This window comes from Diaporthe batatas, assembly GCF_019321695.1.
Source record: "Diaporthe batatas strain CRI 302-4 chromosome Unknown Contig00013, whole genome shotgun sequence".
Classification (NCBI taxonomy): domain Eukaryota; kingdom Fungi; phylum Ascomycota; class Sordariomycetes; order Diaporthales; family Diaporthaceae; genus Diaporthe; species Diaporthe batatas.
The window spans coordinates 1,785,694-1,804,395 of NW_025408560.1; the positions used below are offsets into that span (position 1 = coordinate 1,785,694).

General features: G+C 58.1%; 4 protein-coding genes across 4 annotated transcripts; 3 read left to right on the forward strand and 1 right to left on the reverse strand.

The window, feature by feature from the left end:
* Positions 1 to 65: 65 nt before the first annotated feature.
* On the forward strand, positions 66 to 2,863 carry KVR01_010487 (RNA-binding ribosome biosynthesis protein MRD1; the record flags this gene model as incomplete). The annotated part of the gene is made up of 3 exons (XM_044792078.1): positions 66 to 1,073; positions 1,285 to 2,525; positions 2,599 to 2,863. The coding sequence occupies 3 exons, from the start codon at positions 66 to 68 to the stop codon at positions 2,861 to 2,863; spliced, it is 2,514 nt and encodes an 837-aa protein (XP_044640646.1).
* Positions 2,864 to 4,391: 1,528 nt separating this feature from the next.
* KVR01_010535 (uncharacterized protein) lies at positions 4,392 to 8,710 on the forward strand (the record flags this gene model as incomplete). The annotated part of the gene is made up of 3 exons (XM_044787895.1): positions 4,392 to 5,145; positions 5,389 to 5,697; positions 6,033 to 8,710. 3 exons carry the CDS (start codon positions 4,392 to 4,394, stop codon positions 8,708 to 8,710), a joined length of 3,741 nt encoding a protein of 1,246 aa, XP_044640694.1.
* A 3,231-nt stretch (positions 8,711 to 11,941) lies between these two features.
* Positions 11,942 to 15,129, forward strand: KVR01_010450 (uncharacterized protein). The gene has a single exon (XM_044793506.1). It carries the CDS (start codon positions 12,923 to 12,925, stop codon positions 14,408 to 14,410), a length of 1,488 nt encoding a protein of 495 aa, XP_044640609.1. The 5' UTR covers positions 11,942 to 12,922; the 3' UTR covers positions 14,411 to 15,129.
* Positions 15,130 to 16,014: 885 nt separating this feature from the next.
* On the reverse strand, positions 16,015 to 17,729 carry KVR01_010636 (uncharacterized protein; the record flags this gene model as incomplete). Its single annotated transcript, XM_044794547.1, has 2 exons — positions 16,015 to 16,041; positions 16,086 to 17,729. The coding sequence occupies 2 exons, from the start codon at positions 17,727 to 17,729 to the stop codon at positions 16,015 to 16,017; spliced, it is 1,671 nt and encodes a 556-aa protein (XP_044640795.1).
* Between the last annotated feature and the right edge of the window lie 973 nt (positions 17,730 to 18,702).

Sequence of the window (18,702 nt, forward strand, 5' to 3'; positions counted from 1 at the left end):
TGCAAGGCAAGGTGTTGCGCAACTAAGCAGGCGATTCTTCTGATCAGTACCATCCGTCGATCAGAATGTCTGCTGCAGGCGTAGAGTCGTCGCGGCTGTTCGTCAAGAACCTGCCGCCCACCATCACTGAGGCCGATTTCCGAAAACATTTTGCTACCGGCGGCCGCGAAGTCACAGACATCAAGCTGATCCCCAAGAGGAGGATCGGCTATGTTGGCTATAAGACTCCAGAGGACGCAGCCAAGGCTGTCAAGTTTTTCAACCGTTCCTACATCCGCTTGTCCAAGATCTCGGTCGAGATCGCGAGACCCATTTCGGACCCCTCCCTGCCGACTGCCAAAAAGGTCGCGCCCCGTACCCAGAACAAGTTGCCCACCCCCGATCCCGAGCCAAAGGCCAAGGAGGATGATGCCAATGGCAGAAAGAGGAAGAGGGAGGGCGTGGACGAGTCCGACCCCAAGCTGAAAGAGTACTTGGACATGATGCGTCCGGGACAGACCACCTCGAGCAAACTCGAAGGAATTTACGGTCAACAGCCCGGTGAACAGCAGGATGTGGAGATGGCAGTCGTTCCGGTGGATGCCGAGAGTGACGATGAATACGAAACCATCCCAGCCAAGAAGCCTAAGCACCGTGACGAAGCGGTGGAGGAAGCACCAGCCGCGCAGGCCCATGCTCCTCCGCCAGTGATCAATCCACCGCAGGACGTTGATCAAGATATGCCGGACGCGACAGGACCAACTGATGCCACAGATGATGATTGGTTGAGGTCACGGACGAACAGATTACTTGACCTCGTCGATCCGGATGATCAGTCAGCAAGGCCGCGCCCTCCCGCACCCTCTACCCAGACCCCATCCGCGACGGCGAGTGGACCGTCGCCTCCGGCGAAGGCAGAGCTCGAGCGTGCTCGTTCGGAGTCACCCAGCGAGCATGCTGTTGAGAAGACGGGCGAGGAGACTGCAACGGAACAGGTCCTTCGCACAGGTAGGCTCTTTGTTCGGAATTTGCCCTTCAAGGCCACCGAGGCCGAGCTCTCCAAATACTTCAACAAGTACGGAGAAACTGAGGAGGTAAGCAAGCTTTTCCCTTGGTTCTCAACCCCCTTTCCAACTACATCCGTCGTGGTGATGAACCCATGATAGGGACATCTTATGCCAAAGGCACATGATTATATTTTGGGTCGATTATTTTAGTAGATGCTTCGACTTGTCTGAACGACGAACCCCTCCAGTCATCTTGTCTCAGCTTGATCAAAGATTCAACGCGCTGACGCAGATCTAGGTACACATTCCTGTCTCTAGTTCGGGACAAGGTAAGGGGTTCGCCCACATCTCATTCTCGGACCCAGGCTCTGCCATTGCAGCATTGCAGGATGCGGATGGCAAGCCTTTCCAAGGACGTATCCTGCACGTCCTCCCAGGTCAACCAAAGAAGGACCAGCAGTTGGATGACTTTGCCATTTCACAACTGCCACTCAAGAAGCAAAACCTTCTGCGCAAGAAGGCACAAGCATCGACCACTACTTTCAACTGGAACTCACTCTACATGAACCAAGATGCTGTGCTTTCGTCAACTGCAGATCGCCTGGGAGTCTCCAAATCAGAGCTCCTCGATCCCCACTCGACTGATGGGGCCGTGAAACAGGCGGTAGCTGAGACATCAATCATCCAAGAGACCAAAACTTATTTTGCAACCCACGGAGTAAATATTGAGGCCTTCAAGACCCAGAAGAAAGGAGACACGGCCATTCTGGTAAAGAACATTCCCTTCGGCACGAGTCTGGAGGAGATACGAAAGCTGTTCGAGGATGCTGCCGGCGGCAATGTGCTCCAGGTCTTGATGCCACCAAGTAAGACGATTGCAATAGTCCAGTTCTCACAGCCCGTTGCGTGCAGAACCGCGTTTGCGAAGCTGGCCTATAGGAGGCTGGGCTCGTCCATTCTGTTCCTTGAGAAGGCGCCCGCAGATCTGTTTGGGGGCCACCAACCGCCCGCTCAGCAGCCCCAAGCTGAGCGCGCTGCTGGCGTACAGAAGTTATCTGGCACGGATCTTCTGGAGGAGGCTGAGGACCAGGATAGTCCAGAAACGACATCACTTTACGTCAAGAACCTGAGCTTCGACACCACCACGGCACAGCTGGCGGATGCGTTCAAGCCCCTGGACGGATTCGTCAAGGCACAGGTGAAGACAAAGACTGACCCCAAGAAGCCGGGTCAGGTGTTGAGCATGGGTTTCGGTTTTGTGCACTTCCGCTCGAAGGCGCAGGCTGAGGCTGCTGTCAAGGCTATGAATGGCTTTGTCCTGGATAATCACACCCTCGCCGTAAAGGCATCGCACAAGGGCCATGATGCGGCCGAGGAGAGGCGACGTGAAGACAAGGCCAAGAAGGCGGCAGGCCAGAGGACCAAGATCGTCGTCAAGAACCTGGCGTTTGAAGCCTCCAAGGCCGATCTACGCCGCTTGCTCGGGACTTACGGCAAGCTCAGAGTCGTCCGCATTCCCAAGAAGTTTAACAGTTCCTCGTTAGTGGCCCACACCCCCTCCCTCACTGACTCATTATTTCGCCGCATTTACTAACGCGAAAATAAACAACAGACGAGGGTTTGCCTTTGCGGAATTCGAGTCGCCACGGGAGGCAGAGAACTGCATCAAGTCGCTCCAAGACACCCATCTGCTCGGGCGCAAGTTGGTTCTGGATTACGCCGAGGCTGAAGCCATCGACGCAGAAGAGGAAATCGCCAAGATGCAGAAGAAGATCGGGGGCCAAGTCAACAAGGTTGAGCTGCAGAAGCTCACCGCAGGGAAAGGAAGTGCCAGACAGAAGTTCGAGATCGGGGATGACAACGAGGATAACGCATGACGACTCGACGAGACGTGTCGTCGGATGGCGAAAAGGGCTAGCTAGGGCTAAAACGGCCTATCCGACGGGATCTAAAATAATACCACCTGGACTCCCCCCCATCTTTTGCTCACTCTTTCTATTTTTTTTCTCTTGGCTTTGTTGCTGGCACAAGGGGAGGCGACAAGCGAGTACTTTCGTTGTCTTGTCCATCCCTTGGTTGAAGGAGATCTTCACCACAAACCAGCACCCGCCAATTTTGACACGCCCCACCCGATAGCCCAATCTGGACCTCAGTTTTGCCCCCCCTCGCCCCCTACGATTGAGTATCCTCTCTCTAGTCCCTCTGCTCTCGCTTTGAACACGATGTCTGTCGCTAATCTCAATGTCATGCCTCCCGGCGGATGTGCCCCGCCCTAGGAAGCCCATGTGGCCGGACCACATACGCTGCATAAGCTGCCGGTGCCACAAGCTCCCAGACCACACAATCACCCCTGCATTCCTCTTGCCGGGACGGTATTTTCCAAACATCTTCAATGGCCAGGGCCGGGGGTGAATCTGCTCCCCTCCTACCCCCCACCCGCCGCCGAGAGAGGGGAGGGCCACCCAGTGGCGTGCGTACCCGCGAGATCTTTTGAACCCCGGTCAATCCTGGCCATGGGCCCCGTCCGGTTCGGGATGGGTGGTGCTCTTTCGCTCCGCCCTAAAGCTATGCGTCCTCACACAAGGCCGCCCAACCAACCGGGCTGGCCTGGCCAACCCGGCAAGGCAAGAGAAGCCCGTTTGGGCGAGCGGGCGAGACTGGCTAGGCTTCTTTCTGTACTCCTTGCCCTGCTCTCTGCGGGGCCAGGGGAGAAGGGGGTGGTGTTTTTCTTAACGAGTGAGCTCTCCCAATGTCATATGATATGTTTAGGCTGGGGGCTTGGGACGAGGTACCTCACCCTCCCCCAGTGCCTTGTTGTTCTTGGTATCCCGGATTCATGTTCCCTTTGGGGATGGACAGGGGAAATAACACAACGGGTTGACGCGAGAGTTCCGGGGCTAGCAGTTGGTCAGCCAGTCAGTCACTCGGTCCGTGTAAGAGAGAGAGAGAGAGAGAGAGGCTGTGTGTATCTATGTATGTGTTTCTGTCTCGTCTCTCCCAAAAATATCCATGATAAAATTCCCCTGTTCCTGGAGGGCATTCCTTTCAACAAACCCACCAGAGGCCCCCATTCGCCTCAGTCAAAAGCGTTCATTCCTTCTCTTCCTTTCTCTCCCAGAAGTTGTCATCACACATCATCACGTTCCTTCCAAACACGCCGTAGAGGCATTCCATTATTCATTTTTACTGTAACTTCTCACGCTCTCTGTGTGCCTTTTCCAAACGGACCCATTCCATTCTTTCTTCAGTCCGTCAGGCAGTTGTCCGCACACGAGAAGAAACGAAAGGGCACGAAGTAAAAAGAGGCAAAGAACAAAACAGCCCTGCTTGTGTGAAGCATTTGATTGAATTCCTGCCCCGGCCCCTCTGGAATCGACCGGGACCACATCGCCGCGCACCACAACAATGTTGGGCGCCCTAGATGCCCACCGCGCCGTGCTCCCCTCCCAGAGACCGCCGTCGCCGCCCTCTCACCCTCACTCCCACCCGCGCCAGCCCATGCACGAGTACGTCGTCCACCACGACGCCGTCGGGCCCTCACCGTATGAGGACTCCACTAGCAACACCAGCAACAGCAACAGCAGGCGTGATGACTACCTCGCCCGGCTGGGCGGCAGGGAGCCCCTCCAGGAGTCGACGGGCAACGTCCAGCACCACCAAGGCCACCACCACCAGCACCACCACCCTCACTACCCCTACGGCCAGCGCGCCCTGCCCTCGCTATCAGCAGCCTCGTCAGCCTCCTGCACCCCGGTCCTGAGCCACGCGCTCTCCGCCATCCCGGCGGCCCCGATCCTGCCCACGCAGGCGCTCGGGTCCACAGGTCTGCCGTCGTCGTCGGCCCCGGGATCACAGCAGGACCAGCATCACCACCACAACCAGCAGCAGCAGCAGCAGCAGCAACAACACCAAGGCGGCGGTGGCGGTGGCGTCCTCGGCTCCGAGCACAATGCCGCCGCCGCCGCGGCGGCGCTGGTCGCGGCGGGGGGCACGTCGGCGCTCAGGCTGCGGCGGCACCAGCACAACCTCGCGAGGGCGGGCAGCAGGCACAGCGTGAACCCCGTCTACCTGTCGCCCGAGTTCCGCCAGTACCGGACGAAGCAGAAGGGCAAGGACGAGCAGAAGTGGCCCGACATCCTTGAGGATGCGTTTCTTGACGGTACTTTTTTGCCCTTTCTTTTTTTTACCCTTCCTCTTTCAGTTCCCCCCTCCTCTGACTCCCAGCGCTCTCCCGTCCTTCTCCTCCTCCTTCTATCCCTGCCCTTCTCAGCCTCGCACCATGGCCCATGTCCAAGCCAAGCCAAGCCATATTCACAGATGGGGAAAGCAAAATCGAAGATTTAAGCATGCTAAGAAAAAGAAAGAGAGAGAGAGAGAGAGGCTAACCCGAAGAACCAAACAGCCCTGCTCCTGATAGTCCACATGGGCCGCCGCAAGTACCACATGCACGGCAAGCAGCACGGGCGCAACATGCTCATCTGCGAGTACATCTGGATAGCGTGGAAGCAGCAGACCCTGCCGCCGGGGGCGCCCCCGCCCCCGCAGTACACCATGCAGGAGGTGAAGCCGTGCCAGTGCAAGCCGCCCAAGAAGCCGCACCGCGAGGACGAGCAGTGCTGGGTGAAAGTCAAGCACGACTGGTACCGCGAGCGCAAGCAGGTGTCCAGCCACATCCAGGTCATCAAGAACTTCTTCCGGTTCCACCCCGCCTGTGAGCTTTTTTTTTTTTTTTTCAACCCCCCCCCCCTCTCTCTCTCTCTTGATCTTGCTTGCGGGAATTCTGCATGACATGTCATTTGCTTGTGTGTGCCGCTGGGGTCCAAGGGTTCCCGGCGAGCTGGTCGAGGTGGGACTATCCCGTGCAGAGATCTCGAACCCGTAGATCTTCTTGGCCATGCACAAAAGTGCAGTGCGTCCCACGGCGGTCTCCGGCGGCTTAAGTCCCCGTAAGACCCTTGTTGTCGTCAATATCCCCTGCCCTGTTGTTCCAAATACAGCACATCTCATGACCCGTGCTGACCAATGTGCTGTATTGGGTGAACGCAGACCACTTCTTCTTCTCCAAGGGCTCGGAGGAGAGCGGCAAGGACAAGAAGAAGTCCAGCCCGGGGCGGTGGTACAAGGAGAACACGGACCAGAAGTCGTTCAAGGACGACCCGGTGCTCAATGCGCTCAAGGAGGACCGGCTGCCCGACGTGCGCCCCAACTACGAGTACTTCGGGCAGCTGCTGGGCATGAACCAGACGGTGCAGGTCAGCCCGTCCATGTGCTGGCTGTACCTGTCCAACGACCTGATCCGGGACCAGTCGTCGACCGAGACGCGCTTCTACACGGACGAGGACGGCGTCAAGCGCGAGGAGGAGGTCATCAAGGTCAAGACGTACCACCCGGAGCAGGGGCTCCTCCCGCACTGGGACTTCCCGCACCGGTACGAGTTCACGAGCGGGCGCAAGGAGTGGGGCGCCCGCGACAAGGAGGACCGCAGCATCCGCCAGACCTTCCTGCACGAGTACAACTGGGACATGAAGCAGACCGAGTCCAGCTCCGTGCGCGAGGTCTGCGACGAGTGGGAGGTCGACCACCCGGAGCTGCACGCCAGCCTGCAGAGCGTCATCGACCACCACGACCTGCAGAACGCCCACGTCCACTCGGCGGCGGCGGCGGCGGCGGCGGCAGGGGGTCCCAGCGTCGGAGCCGGGGCCGGGGCCGGGGCCGGCTCCACCCACGGCCAGTGCGACATCATCCACATGGACCTGACGCTCGACGTGCACGGCATCACCAAGCTGACCAAGCTGCCCAAGGGCTCGGCGTTCCGGCCCCTCGTCAAGATCACCGTCGCCCAGGCCAGCCTGCAGAGCCACCACTGGTGCGTGCGCACCCGGCTCGAGCGGCCGCCCGAGCTGTGCTCCAACGGCCGCGGCACGACGTTCAAGGACGACCTGGAGATGGGCTACGTCTTCACGCACGTGCGCGGGTGCCACGACCGGAACCCGACCTGCGACTGCCGCGAGCGCCGGCGCGGCAACGTCTGGTCCGTCCCCTTCCCCGAGGTCCAGTGGGCCGAGGCGCTGGACCTGTGCGCGACGTACCCGCGGTACTTCCTGCCCAGGGAGAAGGAGGGCGGCGGCGGCAAGAAGGGAGGGGAGGACGGCGGCGACGACGCCAAGGAGGAGGACGTCGTCACGCAGATGGACCTGCTGAAGGCCACCGCCATGTTCCAGGAGCTGTGGTCCAGCCCGCCCGCGCCGCCCGGCGCCCCCGACCAGCTGAACTGGACGCGGCGCGCGGTGATCCTCTGGACCTTCAACACGATCCACTTCTTCGACAAGGAGAAGAAGCTGTGCACCACGCCTGCGGGGACCAACTGGCGCTTCCTCACCGCGGTGGACCCGCTGTCGCCCATGCACCAGGAGAGGATGCTGCTGAGCGGGAGCAGCGCCGCCGCCGCCGCCGCCGCCCCCTCCCACCAGATTGGCGACCGCGTCGTCATGTCGCCGTCGCCCACGTACCAGCAGATGCTCAACGCGCAGATGGCCGAGAACTTCAGCTCGGCGGCGTGGCCCGGCGGGAACGTGCACCTGGGCATGCCGCAGGGCGGGACGCACTCGAACCCCTCGTCGATGCCAGTCTCCCCCATGCCTACCTACGGGCCGTCGAACCTGAGCCTCCACGGGGGCTTCGCCAACGGCCTCGTCACCCCGCCGCCGTCCGCGGCGCTCACCTCGTCGTACGTCGCCGCCTTTGACGCCGCCTCGTCGGGCATCGGCGTGCACGCCCAGGACCTGGGGGCCCAGGGCCTGGGGTTCATGCCGGCCACGACCTCGAACAACACCGAGGCGAGCTTCATGACGAGCGGGTCCTTCTCGGCCGAGTCCTACATGCCCTACAACACGGGCAACAACAGCTTCTACGAGGAGCCCGAGGACGACGAGAGCGACACCACCCTGCCCGGGTGTGAAGCCGCCGACCTGACCGGCCTGGCCACGCAGCAGTGGTCCAGCATGAACAGCGCCGCCCACGCGGGCAACAACGCCCTGGCCGCGCTGGACTGGGGCCACCCGGACCTCGCCGGCGGGCTCTCGATGGCGGTCACCGACGAGACGGGGCTGGGCGGCGGGGATACGGGGCCAAACCCCCTTGATGACGGCGCGCGGCAGATGCAGAACCCGTATGACGCCTGCGCACAGGTTGTGCGTTCCGACGCGGCGGGGAGGCAGAACAGGACGCCGTCCAGCGAGCATTACCTGGCCGGGCTGCAGCGGATGCACAACAGCCTCGAGACCCGGGAACGGCTCGAGCAGCAGCAGCATCAGCATCAGCATCAGCAGCAGCACAGGGCCTCTGCCAACGATGACGACCTCTGGAACACGTCCGCGCCGACGCCCACCAGCTGCGACGTCGGTGGGGGCGGCCAGGATGCCTCGGCGCAGTTCAGCCAGTCAGCCGCCGCGGCGGGCTGGGACGACAGCACGTTCGGCCACCAGTTCCACCAGCAACAACAGCCGCAGCAGCAGCAGCAGCAGCATCGCCATCATGACGGGCTTTCCAGGTCTGGGCAGGAGTATCTAGGCGGGTCCGGCGGTCTCAGCCCGCTGGTCGGCCGTAAGCGCTCCAGGGAGGAGGCAGACGGGGACGACGCGTACTCGTCGCTGGGCTCGATGGCGGGGTACGTGACGACAGCACCCGCCGGCCAGCACAAGAATCTCCGCTACCGCCTGAGTTGACGTTCAGATGCCTGCTGCTCTGGGTGACCGAGGCGCACAGTCTTCCGGTCAGCCAGTCATGGGCGTCGGCAGCGTGGGCCGGCATGCCAGATTTGGAGTCGCGTGGCTGGTTGACTGGCTCACGGGTCAAGCTGGGAGTTGGTGGTTGGGCCCGGGTCGTCGACGGAGGTCAGATGCTAAATTCCTTTGGATTGGACGGAAAGGCGTGGGGCAAATGTGATAGGCGTGATGGACAGGGTCCGGTTGACAGGCTTGGGATGTTCGGGACGTTTGCCGGGTATCGGATGAAACCCAGGGGTTATGGCGTTTCACGATACCCACATGCGAGTGTGTGGCACACTGGCTTATTGTGTTGAGGCGTGCGTGGGTTGGTCATGGGATAATTGTGGCGAGTGATTAGTCGCGGCCTTGCATGGAGTCTGGAAAATGTCTACAATCTTTCTGTCACAAACTACGAGTGCCCGGAGGACAGCCTCGGGCCTCTAATGCAATGCAGAATGCAGGTAATATCTGCTGATTGTTCATTCAGCACAGACAGTAAACGTTTCCCACCCAGAGTCGACCTTGGGTTGGGATCCTGATTGGAGCTGGGCCTTGAAACTCAAGCACGGAGCCGCGATTGGCCTTTTTGCTTTTACATTTCGAGTTTCCGGGCAAACAGAACAAAGGCAGCAATTGGCTACTGTGGGTCGTGATATCAGACGATCACCACCTTCACCTTCGCCCGGTACGGATGAGAAGCTTAAAAAGCGGATTGTGGTGTTCGAGCAAGCTCGTGTATGTTTCGTCCTTTGTCAGCAAGAGAAACAAGGCCGAGAAGGTGTCTTTTGGACGCAGCGACGAGGAAGCGCTCAGCTCGATTTGAGCGCGTATTGCGGGTCCATATCCTGCAGACTGTAGCGCAGAGCATCGTTGACGGAGATAAAGTGGTCGTCGTCTCTGGGCCCTTGCCGGGGAAGCTGTGGGGCCGCGGGACCGGGGACCCCTGCCTGTAGCGGCGCTTTGGGTGTTGAGGCTCAAAGAGATCGACAGCCTATCGGCAGCTTGAAAATGGGCGCTTGGCAGGGAGGTGTTTCAGTGCGGTCGGACCAGGCCCAGCACCCCATGCAAATGAGGAGCGACTAACGCCTCCATGCAGAGAGTCAGAGTGACAGCAAGTGACCGGAAGGGGAATTTCTTGGACGGCGAGACGGGAGTGCCCCCATCCGCGGGAATCAATATGCCGGTAGACACTCGGACCTCTGGCCTGGCAGGCACGGCGTGTCTTGGCCACACATAGAGGTTCGACAGAAGACCATGATCGTGGGATATCAGGAGATATACTCAGAAGTCTGCCAGCCGGGAGGACGACTGATGCAAATGCCGCGAACCATCCGAGCACAAGTGACAGGATGACTGCTTGTCAGAAGATGAGCTGACTCGAGTGGGCCAAGAGGAAGCTCATGCGAGGAAACCGTCCAGTCACTGACGATATGGATTGATCCCTGGGGCGCTGGCTCACGAGGGAGGTCTGGCTTGCGTGTGAATGGTGTAGAAAATACGAAACCCGGTAGAATTCTGGACCTTGGCTAGTCGGGCGAGCTAAGGGAAGTGCCCGATTCCGCACGGAATTCCTAGGCGTTCGATCTCAGCCCAATGAGCCCGGGTCAGGCTGCTGGGTGTACGGTATTGGCGGAGCTAGGCAGAGCATGTTGGTGGACTGGGCCGTGGACATGGACAGGACCAGGACTGTCGCAGGAGCGGGAGCGGGGATGATGGGTTGTTGGGTGGCCGATGGTGTTGCGCCGAGACAAAGTCCCGAGATTTGGGGGGTCGGTGAGTAGGCGTCGACAACCCGGCAGACGAGGATGACAGGACACGATAGTGCGATACTGTGTAGTCCAAGACACGAGGTGGTCGGGGCCCGGGGGTCAAGAAATAGGGTGAGCATCGTGTTAATGATGGTTCCATGGCGCCCTGCCAGGCCAGCCAGTTCGTGCCATTCCGTGCAAGTTCGTGCCAGGGCGGCAGCAGTGCTCAGCGACAAGTCAACCAGTGGTGAGAGGGCGGTCTGGGCCGTCGACGTGGCCGGTGGAGTGGGCCATGGTGGCCGGCGGCGGGTGGGGATTGCTGCAGGATGGTTGGCTGCGAGCTGCTTTTGTGGTGTTTGGGCAGTCGACGTGGTGCAGCCATAGCCGCCGACTCCACAGGACAGTGTGCGATCAAGCGCGGAGGGTGGTGGTATCAGGGCAGATTGGACAGTGTTTGAATAGCAGGTGTCTCATATTGGCACATGTGCCTTGTGTGCCTGTGTGCCTGTGCTTCGGTCGGTCGGTCGGTCAGGCCGGTGAAGGGATCAAGACTGCCTGGTTGCCTGGGCACAGGTGGTTGCTGACTGTGCAAGTGGTTGGATGTCGAGGCGTGGCAGTCGGTCAGACGAGCTAAGCAGAACTGCGGAATGAGTGGCCAAACGGCTCGGGCGCACGGGCCCCAAGGTCCACCCTTAGGGGTAAGCGAGCGCAGGGGTGGGTCATCCCTGCTCCGCGGGGCAAGTGTTCCAGACTGACGAGTTGACAAATTGGTCTATTAGCCGCGGGGAGGTCACTGCCGGCACAGCAATTGGTGCGAGGGTACATGATCCCTGGCCCCCCGGGCGCTAGAAGGTCAGGAACAGTGGTTCACCAGAAACGGCAAGCGTTTACTCGTCCCTTCTGGCTGTTTGTTAACATGCTCACACACAATGAGACCAGACAAAGCAAGAGCCTGCCAGCCTGCCCAGCACCCAGCCAGACCGGCCCCATAATTTAGATCCTGGTCGCATATCATTATCGCGCAATGGGTGATTTGCGACCAGCATCTGGGAGTTGCCCAACTAGCACAGTCTGCCACAGTCTGCCACAGTAGCACCGGGATGGCTGGATGGGCTGCTCCCACATGCGACAGTCACAATGCTTGAGACTGCCCCGTCTGCCCCGACTGCGTCCCCCTTGCTGCACCGTCTGGCACTCTAGCCGGTATTCTTAGTCCCGGGGTCTTGTAAATTGCTGCTTATTCGACATGGGATGAAGTCTGGAGTCTTGGGGGCCAGTGGCGGCGTGCCACCAACACCACCCCCTCACCCCCTCCACCTGCCCGTGAGCCGCGGCCACGCAGCCACGGCCACGCACATGGGTCGCATGGGCCGAGATCCACAAAACACGCGCCCAACCTCTGCAAACAGGTCTTTTTTTGTTTTCAACCTCGACCCTCCACGGCCACTCGTTTCCTCCCAAGAGGCCTGGATGCCTTCCCTCACACCTTGGGGCCCACCACGGGGATCAAACACGATATCTCGCAGTCACCTACTGTCTGTACGGATACCTGTCCTGCCTGTCCGGATGCCGAGTGATTCCATCGGCTCCATCCACCTGCATGCAGCCCGTCGTCACCATCCGAACCCGTCTACCACGTCTACCACTCCAGCGGTTTTTTAACTCTCCCTTCTTCTGTCCTTCTCTACCGACATCGAAACTCAAACTCTGCACATCCACACTCATCTCTCTGCAAGTCATCATCTGATCTGCAGCTCTCATCGAGGCCCCGTTCTGCGACCGCTTCCTCGGCCCATCCGACCCAGCTGGCCCATATCAATTCTGGCCTTCACCACCTGACCACCTGACCGGGCCTTTATTCTCGGCTCACCTTGACCTTGTTTGCGCTCGGCTGCTCAACGATACCCACTCGATTGTCCAAAAGTAAAGGCACAAGGGCCTCGCTTTTGGTTGGCTTCGTCATCATCTCAGGCTTCCACCCGAGCCTTCACCTTTTTCTTGGACCAATTCCCGCCGTCAAATCAACTCATTACTCACAATGCTGTTGTGATCATACCACCACTTTTCTCTCATTTTTCTTCTATTCTTCATCAGCAGGTCTGACTGTTGCGCCGGCCGTTGACACGCCCAGCTTTGTTTGACCGAACCTCATTCAACCCACCCCTTTCATCCCATTGTGCTCGCACAACAACAATACCATTCAACGCCACCCGTCTCGACCTTTTATATTTCCACGGCCGAGGACCAATTTCACCCAGGCATCTTCAACAACTACACTCAAAACCTTTGAACCTTTGCCGCACACATTTTTGCGCTTCCAAATTTCTGCGAAATTTACACACGCTAGCCGTGTACTCTACCCAGCTTGATTGACTTAAGCAGACCACCCAAAAAAAGACAAAACTCACATTTACTCGACAACATGTTTTCCCGTTCGATTTTGGAGCAGAGTGCTCTGGCGGCTGCCGTTGTCCTCTCGGGCATCCCAGCCACCATTGCCCACTCTTGGGTTGAGCAACTGAACCGCATTGCGCCCAACGGCACCATGATCGCACCCGAGGGATACCAGCGTGGCTACATTGGACGAGGCGACCCAGGCTTCAAGGGAGATGTCTCGGACGATCTGTGGCAGATCCCTCCCAACGACCGTGCCGAGGGCGCTGTCATCTTACCCACAGACCTGCTCTGCGCTCCCCAGCAAAAGATCGGCACTTACAACAACCCAAAGTACCCCAAGCTGGTAACCGCACCAGGTGACTGGATTGCCATGCGACACCAGGAGAACGGCCATGTCACGCTCCCAGCGACCCAGGAGAACAAGCCTCGCAACCGTGGAACCATCTACATCTACGGTACAGAGAAGCCCGGCGCCAACGACACCCTCATGTCCATCCACAATGTCTGGAACACGGATGGCACTGGCGGTGACGGCCGGGGCCGCCTCCTGGCAACGAGGAACTACGACGACGGCCAGTGCTACCAGAAGAACGGCGGTGACATCTCGGTCTCGCGTACCAAGCAGTTCAACAAGGCGGCCGCAAACCCCATGGGCGAGGACCTGTGGTGCCAGTCCGACATCCAGCTCCCCTCCGACCTGACCGTCGGCGCCGACTACACCCTCTACTGGGTCTGGGACTGGCCCACCCTCTCCAAGGCCAACGCCATGGTCGGCGACAAGGGCGTCGAGGTCGCCAAGCCCGAGACGTACACCTCGTGCATGGACGTCGAGGTCGTCGACCCCTGCGCCGACGAGCTCGGCGACGTCAAGTCCCCGGCCTGCAGCAAGGGCGCCGGCGCCGGCGCCAAGTCAAAGGCCAAGTTCTCAAACACCTTCTCCAAGGGCCAGTCCTGGGACAACGCCGCCGTGCCCCAGGAGCTCTCCGGCAACTTCGCCGTCGGCGTCGAGGGCGCCACTGCCGACTCGAGCAGCAACACTGGCATGTCTGCGCCACCGGATCTGGCTGGAACCGGCGGCGGCAACAGCGGGAATGACAACGGCAACGGAAATGGCAACGGCAACGGCAATGGTCACGGCAATGGCAATGGCAGCGGTAACTCTGGCTCGGCGGGCGGTGCTTCTCCTGGTCGCCCAGCTCCGACCGGCCGCCCGGCCGCCTCAGGTGGCGCGCCATCGACCCTCTCCACCGTCACCACCTCAGCCACGTCGGCGACCAGCGCCGCGGCGGCCGGCGGCGCCACCGTCACCGAGCTCAGCACCGTCACCGTAACCGAGGGCGTGGCCACCGTCACCGTGACTGCCTCCGCAGCCGCAGGTGCGGGCGGCGCCGCAGCCGGCGTGGTCGGCCAGGACAGCAACGGCGGGCTCGTGATCCCCACGCCGGGCGTCGCCCCGGCCGTCGAGCCCTTCACCAGGAGGAGGCGATCCCGCATCGAGCGCAACCTCTCATAAGGGTCTCTCCCCCCTCCGTTCACCCTCACTCCAATCACCGCTTTTCCCTTTTCTCTATTCAAATTGTCCATATGCATCAACCATCGTCACCCCTTCACCATCATCGCCCGGTATGACGGCCGGAACGTACATACATACACACCCAAACCCCAACACCACCTACCACCACCAATCACCAACCACCATTTCGAACCGGATTCGCGCTGGCATGGTCAGGCGGGCAGAGACCAAAACAAGGATAAAGGGGTCGGTCACCCGGTAATTCAATACAGGACAAGGCAGGACCAGCCAGGGCATGAGACACAATGAAGACAGAATGGTATGGGCATATGAAGGAAATGATTTTTCTTTCTCCCCCTTTTATTTCTCAAGGGCAGGCATTATGAATGAGAAAAACGCGGAAACGGGATTCATGAGAAGGGATGGATGGATGATGGCGTTGGACTTTTGCATTTTCCCCATTTCCTTTTTTCCTGTCTTTGCATCGGCGAGGCTGGGCCCGCTCAAGATACCATTGTTGTTGTTTTTCCCCTGGTTTTTCAGAACTTGCATTTGCACCCATCAGAGAAATATGAGGTGAAGGGCCGATGTGGTCTTCTTCTTCTTCTTTCTCTCGCATTGCATGTGTGCATCGTGGCGTTTTTGATGTTTCCTAGGTAGATGGGATAGTGATACCAATTTTCATTCCTCTACCCCCCTGTATAAAGGGGGGATTTAAAGTTTTGAAGACTTGTCTTTTGTTTTATGTGATTTGATGTTGACTAATGATGCCATCGATGCTTATCTCTATCCGAGATCACGACGTGTAGTCAGTCACCTATAAATTATCCCCGAGATTGAAAGAATGGGAGACTAATAAACGTTTGAGGTTGAGAGGCGGGGGATTAGGAGGGCAGGGGATTAGGAGGGCAGGGGATTAGGAGGGCAGGGGATTAGGAGGGCAGGGGATTAGGAGGGCAGGGGATTAGGAGGGCAGGGGATTAGGAGGGTAGGAGTCTCAGAATTATGAATTCAGAGGTGGTAGCTACGAGATATGAAGACACGAGCTGGACGAAATCGGTGCAAAGCAATGGAATCATGGTTCATCAAAACTTCAATTATGAGAGGAGCTAGGGTTTGTTCGGCACAGCAGCCCAAGACGGCCGACCACAGAGGTCTGCCAGACTGCGTCTGGCCAATATTAGCCCACGCCTCCTCTCACTAACTAGACTTTTCCAGCCTGCCCAGGTGGGCATCTTTGACTGGAGACTCTTCTCTTGAGTCTCGACTCCTCCACTCACGACTTCCGTAGCAACACCCGTGTCCATGTTTTTTCCTTCCCCGTTTTGTGTCTCTGCTCCTTTTTCCTTCTGCCGCCAAATTGGTCATGGTCGCCGAGGGCTCATGCGTCGTTGGATACCAACGACTCAGCTGTCCCATTGAAGACTTGACAGGTCCCATCCCGAGGTCATCCTCTGGAGCTTTGGCACGGCCACTACTCTGTGCCCATTTCGTCTGAGCCCGAATCATCCTCCTCTGTGCTGTCTTAGGTTCAACGTGGTCTCAAGGGGTTCGCCGCGAGTTTGCCTTGGATATATTCACTCGCAGTGTTTACTGATCCCCACCTATGCTCCCTGGTCATCACTTCGAACCTGTAATGATCTATGTTTTGATCCTCATGGCTCGTCAGTGTCACCGCATATGACTCGGAGTTGGCCTTCTCTCGAAGCACATCAAGCAGGTCGGCCCAATGGCCGCTCAGGAGGTGCACACACGACAGCATGATGACAGCCCCGGGCTGCAGTTTCTCGAGGTACCCCCTGAACTCCTTGTAGTTGATGGAGATGCCCTGCAACGATATGCGTCTGAGGTTGGCCCAAGGAAGCAACGCGAGCAACGGCCCAGCACTGTGGGCCTCGTACCGCTGAGGCCCGCCCCCCTCTCTCCGGAAACAAAGACTCACGGACCTGAGCTTCTTGCTGGGCAAAAGTAGGGACATCATCTCGGTTAGGGTGGCCGGATCCCCCGCCCTGCGCTCAGTATGAATATCTCGCATGGCCACAGTACATGTAACCCACAGTTCCTCCAAGTGTTCAGCCACGCCACCCAGTTCCCTGATATGTTGCTCGCCAAGTGCCACCTTTTGTGTTTTTTTCGAACATAGGAACATTTCCAATTTCGTAAGGCGATTCCCTCCTCGGGCAACTGCGACCGGCAATTGGTAGAGTAGCGGTCGTTTTAGCAACGAAGTCGCCTCAGATACCTCACAGAACTTGGGTTCAAGCAACTCTTCTTGGATACCACTGAAGTAGCGTTTGCTTTGAAGAGTTTCGTCCCACTCCTGTTTTTCAAACTCGTCAGGGAGGTCAGTGATGAAGCAATCCGTTATCGTGGGCATCCTCTTCACTGCTGTGGCGACCCTTGCGGCAAATGCGGCAAAGTCAGAGTGAAGCAGCCTCTCCTGATCTAGGCGAAGCTGGATGCACTTTTTGTGGACCTTGAGCAAGGAGTTCATAACTTCATCATCGCTAGACGAGAAGGCTCTGGTTCGCAAGTAGTTGTCGCATGACAACAAAGCTTCCTTGTGCTCTCTTAGATTGTTGATAGACCGGTCTGTGTAGAACGAACTCGGAGGCCCATACCCCGGCCTCCAACTGCTCCCTATGGAATCAGCATCAGCGTCGAAAAGATACAGGTGATTAACCATATTAAGGAGGCTTGCTTGATAGTCCTTCTTCAGTTTCCTATAAACTTGGTGGATAAAGTTTGTCAGGCTTGTTGGGGAAGCAGGGTTTTGAAGGGCAACACAGATGCGCAGATTTCGCACACCCTTGGAGATAGCAGGGTGTAGGGAGACTTCGTGAAGACGTTTGAGTGACGATTCTGTCAGTGATACACTGAGCTCGTGAATGAGCAGATGAGAACTGGAGCCGCAGAAGCGTCGACAGGTTAAACGAAGACTCTTGATGTCTTTGAAATTGGCGACAGCACGAACGAACCGTACAGGTTGGATGTCGCCTCTCACTTCCTTGCAAATCATCACTAGAATCTCCTCAGGCAGACTGAAAATGTGAAGCTTTCGAATCAGAGGGTTAGCAAGCGTGTCGAAATGCTTGCGTAGGCTGCTCTGAAGGCCAGTCAGCCTTGGAAGGAGTGATTTGAGCGCCAGGGTTGTCGTTTCATCGTTGTTCATCTCAGACTTGCGCAGCTCCATTCTGACAGTTTCATTCAAAGAGTCGATTTCAATCACCTGCATGCCGATGTCTGTCATGCCGCTCTGCTCTGAAGTGAGCTCGGCTGTCGGCAGCGTTGTGCCAGCGTCGTCCATCGTGGCGTCCATGGCGACCACAGAGCCCTGGTGTGTCCGAAGGGGTGATTACGAGCCGGATGAACAGGCCCAAGCTGACAAATCTTGATCAACAGGAAGGCCTCAAAGCGTATTTGATGCGATGGGTAGGGTGTAATTGCCCTAAAAGTCCGTCGAGTGGGGAGGTCGAGGAGGATTCCCAGGTTTGTGTGTACACGCAGTGCGCCTCTCGTTACGTAGCAGATTCACGAGTGGATTTTGACGCCTTGTGGAAGCTTGAGCTTTCTTTATCCACTTGCGAGGAAGCGGTCGGAGGTGCTGTTGCGAACAGTGGCTTGGAGGGGCTTGTGACGCGTGGACGTGCTCGATGTGGCCTTGATGGGTTGAGGTCGTTTGTGCTGCCACAAGTGCGTACCTTTCTTTTGCTTGGCGATGGCAAGACGGGGAAAGACTAATCGTGGAGGTCTCGAGGCCAACGTTGAAGAGAGTAAAGTCGGTTGGTGGAAACGAGCAAAGAGAAGGAAAAAGGTGTGGTCGAGTCTGATGGCCCGCGAGCTCTCTCTCAGAGAGGTTCATGGGCTGGACAGGGTGTTAAAAATACTAGTAGTATTGTGGGAGTGCTTGACGGCGGTAGACTAGGTTAGTAGCTTGCGGCCCGCGATGGCTTCAACCTCGACGGCGCCGACGCGAACAGGCACGGCCCAACGCCGTGGCTGCCAGCGTAGAATGGCGGCTTCTGGCTGCAGACGGGTTTATAAGAGATTACGAAGTTACTATAAAAGTTTGCATATAGTAAACTTAACTAATGGATATAACTTGCTCGAAGTTAAGTAGAAATCGAAAGGTGGACCTGAGGTGGCTGTCAAGTCAACCGAGAAAAGGCGGAAGGATGGCGGGAGTGGGGGTGCATGAACGCAAATAGGGAGGAAGTGAAAAACACTTGAGGTCTCAGCTGTAGCAGACCGTTTGCAAAGACCAGGTCGAAAATCGAGAAAGCTTCAGCGTC